The 17,879-nt window shown below is 44.1% G+C and overlaps 1 protein-coding gene across 9 annotated transcripts in view; it reads right to left on the bottom strand.

The window, feature by feature from the left end:
- The window catches only part of sema3d (sema domain, immunoglobulin domain (Ig), short basic domain, secreted, (semaphorin) 3D), a 253,023-nt gene that overhangs the window by 87,250 nt on the left and 147,894 nt on the right, over positions 1–17,879 (bottom strand). For all 9 annotated transcript variants that reach the window (XM_073066459.1, XM_073066460.1, XM_073066463.1 and 6 more), the window contains exons 4-6: positions 16,600–16,662; positions 9,084–9,203; positions 8,792–8,885 (exon numbers count right to left, since the gene is read on the bottom strand). In XM_073066459.1, coding sequence (XP_072922560.1) covers positions 8,792–8,885; positions 9,084–9,203; positions 16,600–16,662 — 277 coding nt within the window. The remainder of the gene's footprint in view (positions 1–8,791; positions 8,886–9,083; positions 9,204–16,599; positions 16,663–17,879) is intronic.

Raw genomic sequence — 17,879 nt, 5'->3', positions numbered from 1 at the left:
TATCAAGGGATGGACAGGCAAAGGCTTTGAAGAGCTTATTAGAATTTCTCAGATTAAAGACAGATGGAAGACCATGATCGCCACGTCATACAACATGCACATAATGATGATGATGATGATGATAATAATAATTTTAAAGTAATTGTAGGAAAGTATAGGGGGGATGTCAGAGGTAGGTTTTCTACACAGAGAGTGGTGAGTGTGTGGAATGCACTGCAGGGGTGATAGTATTGTACGGGAGGTGTGCTCTCTGCTTGGGTAAGGCACAACTATTCATTAGAGTTCCCACTGCACTGCACACCCTACATTTCTTGCTCATACTGGGATACCCATTCTTCATATTAATGTGCTTTAAAATATTTCCAAATGTTTTCGCTCAAAATGACGATAAAGAAAATCCATTTGCAAACTGAAGAAATGTTCCATTTGGGTATATTTTCAGAGCAAATATCGAAGTGTTATTTCATAGGATGTATAGTTTTACAAGGAGTAAATTGTAGTAATGACGGTATGAATTATACCTAACAGGCTGTACATGAAGTGTATAATGTTGCGAGGGTTAGATAATGACCCATTTCTTGTCACAAGCCAAGAGGCAGAGATTCAGTACAGCACACGCAGAGACCTTCAGCCCATCCGGTTCTTGCTAACCCTGATGCAACACCCCCGCATCCCCCAACCCTCGAATTTAAAGCAATTGGCAAAAGGGTGAAAGGGGAGATGGGGATAAACCCTCCCTTCAGAGGCTGGTGATGTCTAAAAGGATGCGGAGCAGAGAACCTCTTCCCGTTTGAACGGTACCTGAATCTGCACTGGCCCTGCAGGACTATAGACCCAGTGCTGGAAGGGGTCACAGAGCAATCCAGCACAGGCACAGGCCCTTCAGCCCAATCAGTGCGTGCTGACCACGGTGCCCACCCAGCAAGTCCCAATTTCCTACATTTGGCCCATGTCCCTCTAAATCCTACACATGTACCAGTCCAAGTGCTTCTTACATGATACTACTGTATCTGCCTCAACAACCTCCTCTGGGAGATCATTCCATATACTCACCACCCTCTGGGTGGAAAGTTGTCTCTCAGGTCCCTTTTAAATCTTTCCTCTCTCACCCTAAAACTATGCCCCGTAGATTCATACTCCCCTATCCTGGGGTAAAGGCTGTCCACATTATCAAATGTTCAAGTATCGAAGGACCATAGGACTATAAGATATAGGAGCAGAATTAGGCCATTTGGCCCATCGTGTCTGCTCTGCCATTTCATCACGACTAATTTTCCACAGCTGCCTGTGTCAAAAAATTCCACAGAGTCCACAACCTGGCTAAAGAAACTCTTCCTCATCTCCATTCTAAAAGGACACCTCTCTATTCTGAGGTTGTGTCCTCTGGTCTTAGACTCTCCCACCACAGGAAACATCCTCTCCACATCCTCTCTCTCTCTAGGCCTACAGCATTCAATAGGTTTCAATGAGGACAGCTCTTATTCTTCTGAATTCCAATGAATACAGGCCCAGAGCTATCAAATACTCCTCATCTGACAAGCCATTCAATCCTGGAATCATTTTCGTGAACCTCCTTTGAACCCTTTCCAGTGTCAGCACATCCTTTCTAAGATAAGGGGCCCAAAACTGCTCACAATACTTCAAGTGAGGCCTCACCAATGCTTTATAAAGTCTTGTCACTACATCCTCCTATATTCTAGTCCTCTTTAAATTAATGCTAACATTTCATTTGCCTTCCTCAGCACAGACTCAACCTGCAAATTAATATTCAGGGATTCCTGCACAAAGACTCCCAAATCCCTTTGCACCGCAGTTTTTTAGAAACATAGAAAACCTACAGCACAGGCCCTTCGGCCTACAAAGTTGTGCCAGACATGTCCCTACCTTAGAAATTACTAAGGCTACCCATAGCCCTCTGTTTTTCTAAGCTCCATGTACCTATCCAAAAGTCTCTCAAAATACCCTATCGTATCCGCCTCCACCACCATTGCTGGCAGCCCATTCACCACTCTGGAGTAAAAAACTTACCCCTGACATCTCCTCTGTACCTACTCCCCAGCACCTTAAACCTGTGTCCTCTTGTGGCAACCATTTCAGCCCCGGGAAAAAGCCTCTGACTATCCACACGATCAGTGCCTCTCATCATCTTGTACACCTCTATCAGGTCACCTCTCATCCTCCTTCACTCCAAGGAGAAAAAGCTAAGTTCACTCATTCTCATAAGGCATGCTCCCCAATCCGGGCAACATCCTTGTAAATCTCCTCTGCACCCTTTCACATCCTTCCTGTAGTGAGGCGACCAGAACTGAGCACAGCACTCCAAGTATTGTAATTTGTATTTTCTGTTCTTTCTATTTAAAAACTAGTCAACTATTTCATTTCTTCTATCAAAGTGCATGACCATACACTTCACAACAATGTATTCTATCTGCCATTTCTTCGCAGATTCTCTTAATCTGTTAAGTCCTTCTGTAGCCTTTCTTCTTCTCCAAAACTACCTGCCACTCCACTTATCTTCATGCTGTCTGCAAACTTTGCAACAAAGCCATCAATTCCATCATCCAAATCAATGACAAATAATGTAAAAATAATTGGTCGCTTCACAGGCTCCAATGGAATACCACTAGTCACCGACAACCAACCAGAAAAGGCTCCCCTTATCCCCACTCTATGCCTCCTGCCAATCAACTGCTTCTTTATCCATGCTAGTATCTTTCCTGTAATATTATGGGCTCGTGTGTGGCTCTTTGTTAAAGACTTTCTGAAAATCCAAGTACACAAGATCAACTGGTTCTTCGTTGTCTATCCTGCTTGTTATTTCTTCAAAGCATTCTAACAGATTTGTCAGGCAAGATTTCCTTGAGGAAGCCATGCTGACTATGGCCTATTTTATCATGTGCCTCTAAATACCCTGAGATGTCCAATATCTTCCCAACCACTGCGGCCAGACTAATTGGCCTATAGCTTCCTTTCTCCAGCCTCGCTCCCATTTTGAAGAGTGGAGTGATATTTGCAATTTTCCGGTCTTCCAGAACCATTCCAGAATCCAGTGATTCTTGAAAGATTATTAATAATGCCTCAGTGATCTCTTCAGCCACCTCTTTCAGAACCATGGGATGTATACCATCTGATCCAGGTGACTTATGTACCTTCAGATCTTTCAGCTTCCCAAAAACCTTCTGTCTAGTTAAGGAAACATCACACACTTCATGACCCCTGACACCTGGATCTTTCACCATACTGCTAATGTCTTCCACAGTGAAGACTTAAGCAAAATTCTTATTCAGTTTGTCTGCCATCTCTTTTTCCCCCATTACTACCTCTCCAGCATTGTTTTCCAGCAGTCAGGAATATACTCTCATCTCTCTTCTACATGTCATGTATCTGAAGAAACTTTTGGTATCCTCTTTCATATTATCGGCTAGCTTACTTTCATATTTCATCTTTACCTTCTTTTGAACTTTTTAGTTGCCTTCTGTTGGCTTTTAAAAGCTTCCCAGTCTAACTTCTCACTAATTCTTGTTCTATTATATGCCCTCACTTTGGCTTTTATGTTGGCTTTGACTTCTCTTGTAGTGTCATCTTGCATTCAGCATATTTCTTCCTCTTTGGGGGATGTATATATCCTGTGCCCTCTAAATTGCTTCCAGAAATTCCAGCCATTGCTGATCTGCTGTCACCCCTGCCAGCGTTCTTTTCCAATCAATTCTGGCCAAGTCCTCTCTCATGCCTCTGTAATTCCCTTTACTCCACTGTAATACTGACACATCTGACTTTAGCTTCTCCTTCTCAAATTTCAGGGTTAATTCAATCATATTATGATCACTTTCCCCTAAGGGTTCCTTTACCTTAAGTTCTCTAATCAATTCTGGTTCATTGCACAACATCCAATCCAGAATAGCTGATCCCCTGCTGGGCTCAACCATGAGCTGCTCTAAAAAGCTGTCTCGTAGACTCTCTAGAAACTCCCCCTCTTGGAATCCAGCACCAATCTGATTTTCCCAGTCTCCCTGCATATTGAAATCCCCCATGATTATTGTAACATTGCCCTTTTGGCATTCATTTTCTACCCCCTTTCATAACTTGTTGGCCACATCCTTACTACTGTTTGTGGGTCTGTATACAACTCCCATCAGGGTCTTTTTACCCTTGCAGTTCCTTAGCTCTATCCACAATGATTCATCACCTTTCGACCTTATGCCATCTCTTTCTAATGATTTGATTTCATTTTTTACCAACAAAACATCTGCCTCCCTGCCTGTCCTTTCAATACATGTGTATCGTTGGACATTAAGCTCCCAGCTATAATCGTCTTTTAAATCATGATTCAGTGATGCCAACAACCTCATACCTGCCAATCTGAAACTGTGCTGCAAGTTACCTTATTCCGTATACTGCGCGCATTCAAATACAACACCTTCAGTCCTGTATTCACCCTTTTCGATTTTGTCTGCCTTTTACATTGCAACTCATCCTGTTAACTGCAATTTTGCCCTGTCGGTGGCTTCTCCTCACTACACATTGCCCCTGTTTGTAAACCAGCTACCTCATCTTCAGCATTATCATCGGCCTTTCCTACGATACTTCTTGCATTGAAATAGACACAGCTCAGGAAACTAGTTGCACCGTGCTCAACTTTTTGATTCCTAACTTTGTCTGAGGTCCTACCAACATCTGCCTCCACAACCTCCCCACTAACTGTTCTGGCATTCTGGTTCCCATCTCCCTGCCCCTCTGGTTTAAATCCCTCGTGCAGCATTAACAAACCTTCTCGCTGGGATATTCGTTCCCCTCCAGCTCAGGCGCAAACCGTCCCTTCTGTTATGGTTTTATAATCTTATCATTTCAAACATTTCTAAAAGTTCACTCAGTATTGATGTAGGATCTCGATCCAAAACCTCAGCAATTCCTTCACTTCCATAGATGCTGCTCGACCTGCTCCGTTCCTGCAGCAGATTGTTGGTCGCTCCTGTGGCTGTCTTGCAAAGCTATCAGTCAGATACCCCCAGCTCTACGTCACTGATGTTGAGAGAGAGCATAATTACGACATAATTACTCAGTGTCTACTGACAGGCAGTGCGCCAAGCTCATCCTCCACTGCTCGTTCTCAAGCCCCACTCTCTCCCTCTCTGTCCACTGCACAGCTTAACTTGTCAAGAGATACTCACACTTAGCAGCAGGAATTTTAAAAATGGATCAAGCCTTCTGACGCCCAGGATATGTGACATGCTCGGGATTGTAAAGGTAACTTTGTTTGTCTCTCTCTCAGCCCTCTGACTCAAGTGTCCAGGCTGGGAAATGTACTCCACTGGCTGCCTTCTATGGCAGGAGACGACACCCAGGCAAGTTACTAATTGCTGCTGTTTTGTGCAGACGCTGAGCCGTTTGTCTGCTGTTCAACACTCCCTCGGGCCTGGCCTTCAATGCTAAGTTAGCCCCTAATGTCTGTGGGGTGCACCACAAGTCAAAGTACACCACGGTGACACACAGTACCTACACTCAAACCCGACTCTCTCCCTTCCTAGAATCATAGAACAGTGAATCAAGAAATACATTAAAATACAAAATTACTTTGGAAAACTTTTTAAACTGGGTTTTCCCATGATTCAGTGGGGTGAGTGTGACATTTCAAGAATAAGATTCACTTTCAACCTTGTATCTGGAATGGCATTGACGGTGTTCCATGAATTCCTGCCCCAGGTTTATGATCGCTGATCGCACTGAAGGATGGAAGGCGTGTGGTTACGTTAATGAACAAGCGAGAAGTGCTACCAAAGGTCAAATCTGTCTCAAGGTTCGAGGTTTGGTGTTGTTTTACTTCAGAAGGACTAAATAGGTGAGTGGGAGAGAGGGAGAAAAAAGGGGAGGAAGAGGAGACAGGACAAGGAGGGAGAGGGCAATAAAAGAGAGCAAGTGAGAGAGAGGGATAGATAAAAGGGGAGAGAGGAGAGAGAGATCGAGAGAGAGAAGAGAGAGGGAGAGACAGAGAGAGAGAGGGAGGGAGAGAGAGGGAGGGAGAGAGAGGGAGGGAGAGAGAGAGAGGGAGGGAGAGAGAGGGAGGGAGAGAGAGGGAGGGAGAGAGAGGGAGAGGGAGGGAGAGAGAGAGATAGGGAGAAAGAAGGGAAGGGAGAGGAGAGAGTGAAAAGGGAGAGAGGGCAGAAGGAGAGGGAGGGGAATGAGAGGGAGAGGGAAGGGGAGAGGGAGAGAAAGAGAAAGTGGGAGGTATCACCAGGGAGACAGAGATGCTGCTTTACTGGTGATGTTGCTGTAGCCTCTGACAACTAAGTTTATCAATGGGATGAGAGCATTTTTGTGGCTTGTACCACCCTCAAATGAAGACCACAAGGAAACATTGCTGTGATCATTTGAAAAAGTGCGGTTCTTGGAACGGCCGGTTGTGATGATTACCCCAAAGGCTGGTGCACAATTGACAGCAGAGCTGTGTCTGAAACCTGTGTTGGTGATCACTGAGGATGGATTCAGTGGCAGGTCAGTTCCCCAGCAGATATCCGCCGAAGGCCCAGCTGCTGGAGAGGACGGAGTGAAGTCACATGGTGATCACTATTGATATATTCAGATAATTTCACAGAGGAGGCTTCTGCACGGATTTCCAACTGAACAGTGTTGATCGCTCTGAACTACCACTGCTCTGCACAGGTCCAGTAATTTTGCCATTACCTATTTTCAGTCTCAGAGATCGGTATCAAGACTGTGTTAATGTAATATTTAAATCCAAATGTCAGGCATGGCATAAAGCCTGCTAAAAGTGAAAGCAAATCCCTGATTTTTTTCTGCTGTCTGCTTGCATTAAACTTTGGGGGGGTATACGTTGCTGAACTACAGCTCTGGTGAAGTTTTATTTTCACTCTTGCAGTCACTTTCCCTACGACATGTAATAAAAGTTATATGTAGAGTTCTGGCATTTTCTTCAGCTGGATCCGACCAGAATCATGGTTCGGCAGAGATTTGCTTATTTCAGCTGTAAAGTAAGTGGAATGCTTCTGAAGCAGTTAATCCTGGCAGAAATAGCAGCAAATATCATGTTTCCTGATACTTTATAGGGTTAGACTGCTGTCGGGCATGGGGGCAGGGGTACAGTCTGCAGTAACACGATAGGACATAGGGGTTAAAGACCATGCCCAGATCTAAGCTCACCCAATCAGACACATCAAATGAGAGTCTTTCTCTCCGCTTCCTTTTGCACAAATAATTTTAACCATCTCCACTCGAGATGGAAAAAGTTGACTCACTCTGGCAGAACGGAGGTAGAACTTACACAGAACAGGAAGAATCTATTTGGCCCACGATACCAGTACTGAAAATGATGACAAATTAAACTAGGCTGTACGTGATGCTATCCCTACTATTAGTAATCACTGCTACTCGTCTTGTTATTACCATCGGGGAGGAGGCACAGGAGCATGAAGATCCACACGCAACAATTCAATAATGGTTTCTTCCTCTCCCTCATCAGATTCCTGAACGGTACACGAACCCGTGAACACTACCTCGCTATTCCTTCACTGCGCTATTTATTTATTTTGTAATTTATCGTTGTTACAGCCTTGGCTCTCAGGAAGCAATATGAAGGAGTCAGACCACAACAGGAATTACAAACCAAAGACGTTTATTAAATTACGATTAAGGTAAAGGGAAAAGAAGTGATGTGTGATGTGGTAGTGCTGGCTGCAGACTGGGAGAGAGAGAGAGAGTGGGAGTGGAAGTGGGAATGGCCTTGTTTTTAAGCGGTCCCCGTCGGGTCCCAGCAATGGAAGGGTAATAGCAGGTGTCCCAGGGAACAGCAACACAGGTTAAAGAGGAAACATAGGCCAGGGAATGTACAGGACATAACGATAGTTATATTATACTTCTGCAATTTACCGCCGCCAGAAAACAACAAATCTCACACCATATATTGTATTGTGCAGAAGTCTAAGGCACATGTAGCTAGGGTGCCTAGGACGTTTGCACGGTACTGTAGTAATTTTACATATTGCACCGTACTGCTGCCACAATAAAAAATTCATGACATAAGTGAGTGATAAACCCGATTCTGACCTGGGTCTCCATTGTGGACTGAGAGTGGGAAGGGGGCAGGGAGAGGGGAATCATGGTTGGGAAACGGGGAGGGAGCAGGGAATCTTGAACTTCTCCTTGATTTACTTATTTTTATTTATTTGACGAAAGAGCATGGAATAAGTCCTTCTGGCCCTTTGAACAGCACCTCTCAGCATCTCCCCAACAACCCCGATTTAACCCTACCCTAATCACGGGGCAATTTACGATGACCAATTAGCCTACCCGGTCTTGTCTTTGGACTGTGGGAGGAAACCAGAGGACCTGGAGAAAAAGGGGCGGCACACTAACATTGTGGTTAGCACAATAATTCACAGAACCAGCGACCAGGGTTTATTTCCCACCAAAACCTGTAAGGATTTTGTACGTTCTCCCTGTGACCACATGAGGTGCTAGGTGCTCTGGTTTCCTCACACATCCCAAGGACGTACCAGTCGGTAGGCTAATTGGTCATTGTAAATTGTCCCATTATTTGGCTAGGATTAGATGGGGGCATTGTTGGGTGGCAAGGCTCGAGGGGTCGGAAGTGCCTATTCCGTGCAGTATCTCAATAAATAACAATTAGGAAGAAGATATCTCTTTGTAAGATAGTCGGCGACTCCTTTCCTTCCAAAGCTGGAGAAAGAAACCAAGATCATAAGTAACATTTGGTTCTCATTAATGGCGGAGATCGTTCTCCTCAAGACATGCCAATGGGGGCGATATGATTTCTTACCTGTTAGCACTGAGGCAAAAGGTTGCAGAGGGTCAAAGGGACATTTCAGTCTCCCAGACTCAAGACTGTGTGAATCCAGCTGAAACACAGGCTCCTGATAAAAATAAAGATTACTTCTCAGAAACCTGTCTGGAATGAATGAATCTCTTTGTATTAAGCATGCACCAACTGTGTAAAATATCAGCCTAGTGCGATGAAAAATCTCTTTGAAGGCAGATGATGGATGATGCTCATTCCATTTTCTGCCTTACCTTGCCATGCACCAGTTATAACAACAGCTAAAGTTACTTACCTCTGCCTGGGCTCCCATCTCGATAAAGGCGCACATTGGGTGGAAAGCCCCAGTCCCGCAGGTATACACATGGGTCTTGTTGTAATTATGAAGGACTCGGATGAAATTTGCACAGTCCCTCTGTTGGAGAAAGAGAAAACATCATCAGCGCAGGAGGGGCAGGAACAAGTCCACAACAGCTCGTGCCTGGCTCCATCCAGCCCCATACCTACAGAATGCTCCTTCAAAGTTCAAAGTAAATTTATCACCAAGTATAATTATGTCACCATATACAACCATGAGATTCTTCTTTCCGCAGGCATTCACAGTAAATACAAAGAAATAACAATAAAGGAAAATAATTATAAATAAATATGCAATAAATATCGAGAACATGAGATGAAGAGTCCTTGAAAGTGAGAACCTATAATAGGATGAGTGAAGTGGAGTGAAATTATCCTCTTGGGTTTAAGAGCCGGGTAGTTGAGGGATAATAACCGCTGATGAAGCTGGTGGCGTGAGTCCTGAAAGTGAGTCCATCAGTTGTGGGAACAGTTCAGTGATGGGGTGAGTGAAGTTGTCCTCTCTGGTTCAAGAGCCTGATGCTTGAGGGGTAATGACTACTCCCGAATCTGTGTGATCTACAAGGTCAAGTAACCCTCTCAGTCAACGTGCATCAGCAACTGTACTTTTCTTGAGTGGAATTATCCCCTCTGGTTCAAGGGCCTGATAGTTGAGAGTTTATTTGTCACATGTGCATTTGAAGATACAGATTATACTGTTTGTGTTGGGCAACATGCAAATGTCACCACGCTTCCCCCACTGACAGAGTATGTCTACAACTCATTAACCGTAACTGTACTTATTTTTTTGGAGTGTGGGAGGAAACCAGAGCACCTGGAGGAAACCCACATGGTCATGTGGAGAATGGACAAACTCTTTAAAGGCAGCCGTGGGAATCAAACCCCAATCTTACTGCAGCCGCTGTGAAGTGTTGCGCTAACCACTATTGTTATGTTTTATAATTTCAAAATATTAAAACCAACTGCAATAAAAAGACAGAAGCCCAGGAGAGCTGGTCTTAGTTTAGTTTTTACTTGAGCGAATTGCACTCATGTGATGTGGCGGCATAATGATGTATGGTGTTTACGTACTTTTACATATAACCTGAAACAAATTATTTAAACAAACACGGATGCATGATCAAACAATATATTTGCAAGATTACTTAAATACTACTGAAATATTAAATACACCACTGCTACATTATCATGCAGCCCACGTTTCAAATTGGGTTTTTTTAAACTTTCATTGAAGTATGTTCCATACTTCAATAAAAGATAAAAGTTAAAAAATAAGAATTTAAAATTTGAATTGAAGCAGAAAACTGCAATTGCAATAACATCGTGTACCACAGGGAAAAGAAGGGTCTAACAGCAAGGGTCTGCACTGCGCTGTAAACACTTGAAACCACTGTTTATATTGCAAGTACACACTTGTACTTATATATTTATGCTGTCTGTAAGAAGTTTGTACATCCTTCCCATGACGAGAACGTCCGGGTTTCTTCCAGGCGCTCCAATTTCGTCCCACCTTCCAAACCAAAAACTTTCTGGTTAGAGTCAGCAAGCTGTGGGCTGCGTTGGAGACAGAGGCATGGCGCCACTCGGACTGTGCAAAAACTATGCATTTCACTGTATGCTTCAATGTTCTGATGTTCTGTATATGTGACAAATAAAGCTGATCTTCTAATCTTCCTGTTGAATATTGGAGAAAGTTTGAGGGGCCATTCCGCCCCTATTCGCTCTTCTGGTTGCCCCATTACAGGAAGGGTACGGAGGCTTTAGTGAGGGTGCAGGACAGGCTTACCAAGACGCTGCCTGGATTGGAGAGTATTAGCTATGGGAAGTGATTGCACACATCTGAGATGTTTTCTCTGGAGTTTTGAATGCTGAAGGAAAACCTGATAGAAATGTATAAAATCATCAGAGACATAGAGAGGGTTTGGGTGGTGGGTAGAGATACATCTCTACTAAAGGAGGTGTAAGCTCCTTCCCTCCACTAGCCAGCAGGTCACCCTTGGGCAAGGTGCAGCACCCACTTAGCCCCCCACCGATCAGGGTCACGTGAAGCCATGGGAGCAGGAAGTGGACGGTCGTATGAGCAGCCGGTGCATATCACAAATCCTGGTTATGTGACCACTGACGCCAGGCAGACAATCTCTGAAGAGTATTGATAATGGCTGGGGGTCACCCGTCTTCTAAAGACACTGTTCAGATGAAGGCAATGGCAAACCACTTCTGTAGAAAAATTTGCCAAGAACAGTCATGGTCAAGACCATAATCACCTATGTCATGGGACACAGCACATAATGATGATAATGGTGGTGATAGATAGTGTAGACAGTTAGCCCTTTTCCATGCGGAAAATTTAGATACTAGAGGCCAGAACTCTAAGGTGAGAGGAGGGAAGTTGAAAGGAGATTCTTGGGACAAGTTTTGTCAACAGAGAGTGGTGGGTGCCTGAAACACTCTGTGGGGGGGGGGGGGGGTGGAAGCAGATATGATAAAGGTGTTTAACAAACAGACAGACAGGAACAGGCAGGGAACGGAGACAACATTCAGGCAGATGTGATTAACTTGACTTGGCATCACGGACAGCATAGACGTCCTGGGCCGAACGGTCTATTGCTATGCTCGACCATTCTGTGTTCTCTTTCTTATGATCTAACCCAAGAACCAGGTTAATCAACTGAGATTTCCGTCGGCAGCAGAGACGAGTGATCAAAGCAAATCACTCGGTAGACTTACTGATCCATAAAGGGAGCCCCTAGCTAGGCTGTTGTTTCCAGTAAGAAAAGATGCACAAGATCACAGGCAAAATGAGAAAACATGAAAAAAAAGTTGTTCAATTGTCAGCGAGAAAATTGCCGGACTTTCAGACAAGTTTCCAGAATGGATGACATTGGTAATAGGGTTGGATGTGGATTAAACCACGGTTTACATTTGTTGTTCTTTTTCCGCAAACTGCTTGAACTGTAGTTTAAATCTTCATTAGTACTGAAAGCCGCAGAATTCCGACTATTGGATTTTTATCTTCCTTTCTGCTCCTGTCAAGGAATCCAGGCAGAATCAGTTCAATCTAAGGATTGTTGGCAAAGAAAGGAAAATTTCTGTGTCTGCACATTTAATAAATAACTTCTGTTAATTCTTTAATTTTATTCTTCAATCTTTCTGGCGTTATTAAAAAAGCTGATCCTAAGGCCAAGAATTGTTAATGATGCCAAAACTCCACAAGAAAAGGAAGGGGGCCTAAGTAATTATGGTTTGGTTTAAGTACAGATGGTACCTTTGTCTTAAATTTATTGTTTAATAGGTTCGGTTTTTAACAGAGCACAAACAAAAGTTTATTTATTAAGCACGACTAAAATCCAGAACTGAAAAAGGAAACTGCTATTGAAACCAACATTGCTTTGCCTCGATGTTAACTTCAGAGTGAAGGACAATGCATCCATGGAGTATTTGACTTAATTAGCTTAAACAAAGATGAATTATTGTCATTATTAAAAACGTGATGACAGAACAGTCCTCGAGGCTGAAGTGTTGAAATCCACCAACTAAGCCCCCCTTACACATTACTCTTCAATAAAACCTCGACTCTGGCTTCAGAGCTGTGCCCTCTGACCCCGTGTCAACAGGGAACCAGACTGAAACTGCCAGAAAACGTGTTTCATTAATGTGACCCTTGGCACTGAGCACCAAGAGGCTGCATTCATCATCTCGGGTACTCTGTCATCCTTTCTCAACGGGGTCCTGAAGCTGGGGGAAGAAGGGGGTCCTGAGAAATCTTTAACTTACAGTACCTCCTTTTGCCAAAGTTAATGTTCATTTTCATCTCCATTTTATACAAGCTCCAATTGTTCATTACATCCCAGATATATTCCTTCATGCAGAAATTCCTACACCCATCCTTCTCAGGAAATACAGCCAGAGGTAAAATACACGCACCCACAATTTTGTGCTTAGTGCTTATCTGAGCCTTTTCGTGCGACCAGATCCAAATTGCCAGTGGGGTTCAGTTAATGATATAGAAAGTACTTTTCATGTTTCTTTTTTATGTTATTTTAGAAACCTTTTTAAAATTAATTTAAGACAAACCAGAGGTCCATGAGCCATTTGTCATTGGAGGATTAGAGGCGGAGAGTGATCAACTTTAAATTTCTCAGTGTTATCATTTTGGAGGACCTGTTACATAGGACATAAAACATAGAACAGTACAACACAGGAACAGGCCATGCAGCCCACAGTCTTGTGCCAAACCCACTAAAAAACAAATCAAAAACACTCAAACACTTATCTCTCCTACCTACACCACGTCCCTATCCCTCCATCCTCCTTATATCCATGTGCCTATCCAAACATCCCTTAAAAGTCTCTAATGTAGTTGTGTCTGTCACCACACCAGGCAGCACATTCCAGGCATCCACCACTCTCTGAGTAAAAAACTTACCCCTCACATCCCCCTTGAACCGACCGCCTCGCACCTTCACCTCTGGTATTTGGCATTTCAACCCCAGGAAACAGATACTCTCTGTCCACTCTACCTGAGGCTCTCATAATCTCATAAACCTCCTGTCAGATCTCCAATCAGTCTCCACTGCTCCAGAGAAAACATCCCAAGTTTATCCAGCTTCTTGTTGTAGCACATGCCCTCTAAACCAGGCAGCATCCTGGTAAATCTCTTCTGCACCCTCTCCAAAGCCTCGGCATCCTTCTTACAGTGGGGCGGCCAGAACTGTATGCAATACTCCAGATGCGGCCCAGCTAGTGTTTTATGAAGACTTTTACTGAAGTAAATTGTGGTGAACTATCGCTGCAAACAATGAAGAGGTGAGGGAAGGCGAAGCGGGTTCGAGGGATGAGCCGTGCTGGTGCGTTGCAAAATCGATGCAGATGGAGTGAGCGATTCAAAGAGGAAGAGTTTCGACACCCGTCCAACTAACCCAGGTGTGAAGTTGGATCGCTCCAAGTGCTGAGCCGATCTGGAGAAGTTGAGAATGCCTTCTTGCTGGGTGGTGGAATCTAGGCCCGGAGCGAATCGCTGAGTGGCACGTTCTAGGGCCCAAAGCATTTCGCTGCAGCAGGGTCCAGGTCCTAATGCGAGGCATGTTCTGCTGTGTGGACGATTGAAGTGTTGGCCCAGATAGACTGGGAAGGCAGGGTGTTGGGACCGGAGGTGAGGCTGATTTCACTCGTTCGCCCGTGGTGTTCACGCCACTCTCTGCGACGCTGAGGCTGTGAGACTGCCTCGGCTGCTGTGCTCTGTGTCTGCAAGCTTTTATGATGAACTGAGGCTTCGGCCTACCCTGGCTGCTTTGGGGAAATGGATTTATGAACTCAAGTTGGCTCGGAACGTTATTGCTCGTTTCTATCGTTTGCAAGATTTGTGGGGTTTTTTCTCTCTCTCTTTGCGCATTGGGGATTGGTATTTTATAATCGGGTTCTTTTGGGTTTCTTGCTCTGTGGCTGCCTGAAGCAGACAAATCTCAAGGTTGTGTAGTTCATACGTTCTTTGATAATAAACGTACTTTTGAGTCTTGAATCTTTGAACCAGCGATGCTGCACATGCAGAATTCTGCAGAGGTGTTCCATAGACCATGAGAATTGGAGCAGAATTAGGACAAGTCTTGTTTCTCCTGCTGTTGCATTGGAACAGCTGTGAGAAATGAGGTGACATAGAAGCACAATTAAGCCATTCGGCCCATCAGGTCTACTGTATCAGTTTATCATGCCTGATTTACTATCCCTCTCAACCCCATTCTCCTACCTTCTCTCTATAACCTTTGATGCCCTGACTAATCAAGAATCTATCGACCTCTGCTATAAATATAATTAATGACCTGGCCTCCATTGCCACCTGTGGCAATGAATTCCACAAATTCACCACTCTCTGGCTGCAGAAATTCCTCCTCATCTCTGTTCTAAAGGGCCGACCCTCTAATCTGAAGCTGTACCCTCCAGTCCTAGAATCCCCCACTACAGGAAACATCCCCCTCCACGTCCACTCTATCTCAGCCTTTCAATGTTCAATAGGTTTCAATGAGATCCGCCACCCCCCGTTCTCCATAAACTCAAATGAGTACAGGGCTAGATCCATCAAACACTCCTCGTATGTTAACCCTTTTGTTCCCAGAATCATTCCCGTGAATTTCCTCTTGGCCCTCTCCAATGCCAGCATTTCCCTTCTGAGATATGGATCCCAAAACTGCTCACAGTACTCCAAATGTGGTCTGACCAACGCCGTATAAAGCCTTAGCATCACGTCCTTGCTTTTATATCCTAGTCCAGTCAAAGGGAACTCCAGTGGATTGTTCAATCAACAATGAGAGAATAACAATATATTCCCAATTCACCCAAAGTATAGACCTTCATTAATCTTGTATCTCGAATTGATTTGCCCTTTCCAATTCCTACATCGTGAAGTCAGAGCAGAGTGTAATGGAGGGGAATCACTACACTCTCACACACACTTTGTCCTGACTAGCTGAGTGGCGACTTTCAGAGTTCAGATTGACCGCAAGGATCTTCTCCGTTGTTACAGGCGTTTTTTTAACGTACCTGCCTCTAGCAGCTCATTCTATAATGCAGACCACCCTCTGGGTGAAAAAGCTGCCCTCAGGTTTCTATTAAATATTTCCGCTCTCATCGTAAACCAGTGCCCTCTAGTTTTTGATTGCCCCAGTAGTGGAGGGGTTACAGAGATTGAGTGTAGTCACCCTTTCAGCCCCCCTTGTCTAATTGTATTCACCCTTTCTGTGCCCCCTAGACTGTGTATTCACCCTTTCTGTGCCCCCTAGACTGAGTGTATTCACCCTTTCTGTGCCCCCTAGACTGAGTGTATTCACCCTGTGCCCCCTAGACTGTGTATTCACCCTTTCTGTGCCCCCTAGACTGAGTGTATTCACCCTATCTGTGCCCCCTAGACTGTGTATTCACCCTTTCTGTGCCCCCTAGACTGAGTGTATTCACCCTATCTGTGCCCCCTAGACTGAGTGCATTAACCTTATCTTTGCCCCTCATGATTGGATACACCTCTGTATGTTTGTCCCTCATTCTCCAGTGTAAATGGTCCATACTGCTTGTCTTTACCCCTTAACTAAGTCCAATGAGTCCTGGCAATTTCTTGTTTCTGGGTCATCTGTACACGCACATATGGCTCTCACTGTGTTAATGAAGTTACTAATGAACGGTGAGTGGTTGTGTCCCAGCAGAGAGATCTCTGTAGGGTATCACCAGTCACTTCCCCCAAACCACGGCACGCTCATTATAGTGGCTGTGTTTTATCATCTAATCAAGTCAGTAATTGGCTTTCTATTTCATCTCAGCTCATGGTTTATTGTGCTGAATGCCTTCTCGAAATCCAGAGGTCATTAGTGCCATTATCTTAAAACAGAATTTTACAAGTAATAGTTAGGTAGCATGGGTGGAAGAGTTCAGAGTTTCTTCGATCTCTCTGGAGGCACAATCGTGATACTTACAGAGGGATGCTTCCCCGCTAGCCTGCACATTTCCATTCCCTCCTTGCTTCCAGGCCAATGAATCTGAAAAATTAAAGTGTGAAGACAGCAGAGTGTAAATGTTTTGTTGTTCACCATTGAGAATTGAGTAATACTGAAATGCAATCACGAGTTGACCTTTCCTGACAGCTACTGGGTACATGCGCCTCGCCCAACCAAGTTTCCAGGGTCTACTGTGATTTGTTATTTATCTGTGGCTCAAGGGAACGAAGCTTCATTGCCTTCATTGCCCTAAAACTTAACTTGCTGAGCCAGTTCAGCACCACTGTGAATTAGGAAACTCCAATAAAACTTGCAGGCTGTCCCCAGCCCATGCTTAGGTGTGTCATTTGTTTCATTGTATGTTTCCATGCACATGTGAGAAATAAAACCTAAATTTCTTATTCAATGTGAAGAATTTCTTTTTGTCTGTGTTATGTCTGATTTTATTGTGATTAATGGTATTTTTGTCTTTTGCACTGTACTGCTTCTGCAAAACAACAAATTTCACAACACGAGAGAATCTGCAGCAGCTGGAAATCTGAGTCACACACACAAAATGCTGGAGGAACTCAGCAGGCCAGGCAGCATCTATGGAAAAAAGTGCAGTCGACGTTTCGGGCCCAGACCTTTCAGCAGGACCGGAGAAAAAAAGATGAGGAGTAGATTTAAAATTTCACAAAATATGTCATTGATTTTCAACTTGATTCTGATTTTGAATCAGAATCAGAATCTGAAATCTATCTGGTAAATTCAGCAGGCTTCCTTTCCTAAAGTTACACATCAACTTGGAGGGTTTGTGCTCATTAGTCTGATGGCTTCGCAGTTCCCCAGGGCAAAAATGGCGAATGGCCATAATTTTAAGGTGATTGGTGGATAGTATAGGCTGGATGACAAAGGCAGCTTCTTAGCTTACACAGAGAGTGGTGGGTGCATGGAACACACCGCCAAGGGGTGGTGATGGGGGCAAGTAAATCAGGAACATTTAAGGAACTCTTAGGTAGGCATATGGATGATAGAATAATGGAGGGTTACGTGGGAGGGAAGGGTTAGACTGATCTTAGAATAGGCCGATAGCCCTCAAAACCTCTTGCATCCATATCCTTAATAAATAATGGATAGGAGGGGTTTAAATGTATAAGTAAATAGTTTAAACAAATAGTTCGGATTTGCAAAAACATCTCCCCCACAACCTCCATCAGCACAGGAACACCGCAGGGATATGTGCTTAGCTCCCTGCTCTACTCGTTTTACACCAATGA

Source organism: Hemitrygon akajei, chromosome 14 (assembly GCF_048418815.1).
Source record: "Hemitrygon akajei chromosome 14, sHemAka1.3, whole genome shotgun sequence".
NCBI lineage: Eukaryota > Metazoa > Chordata > Chondrichthyes > Myliobatiformes > Dasyatidae > Hemitrygon > Hemitrygon akajei.
This window is presented reverse-complemented; position numbering and strand designations above follow the sequence as displayed.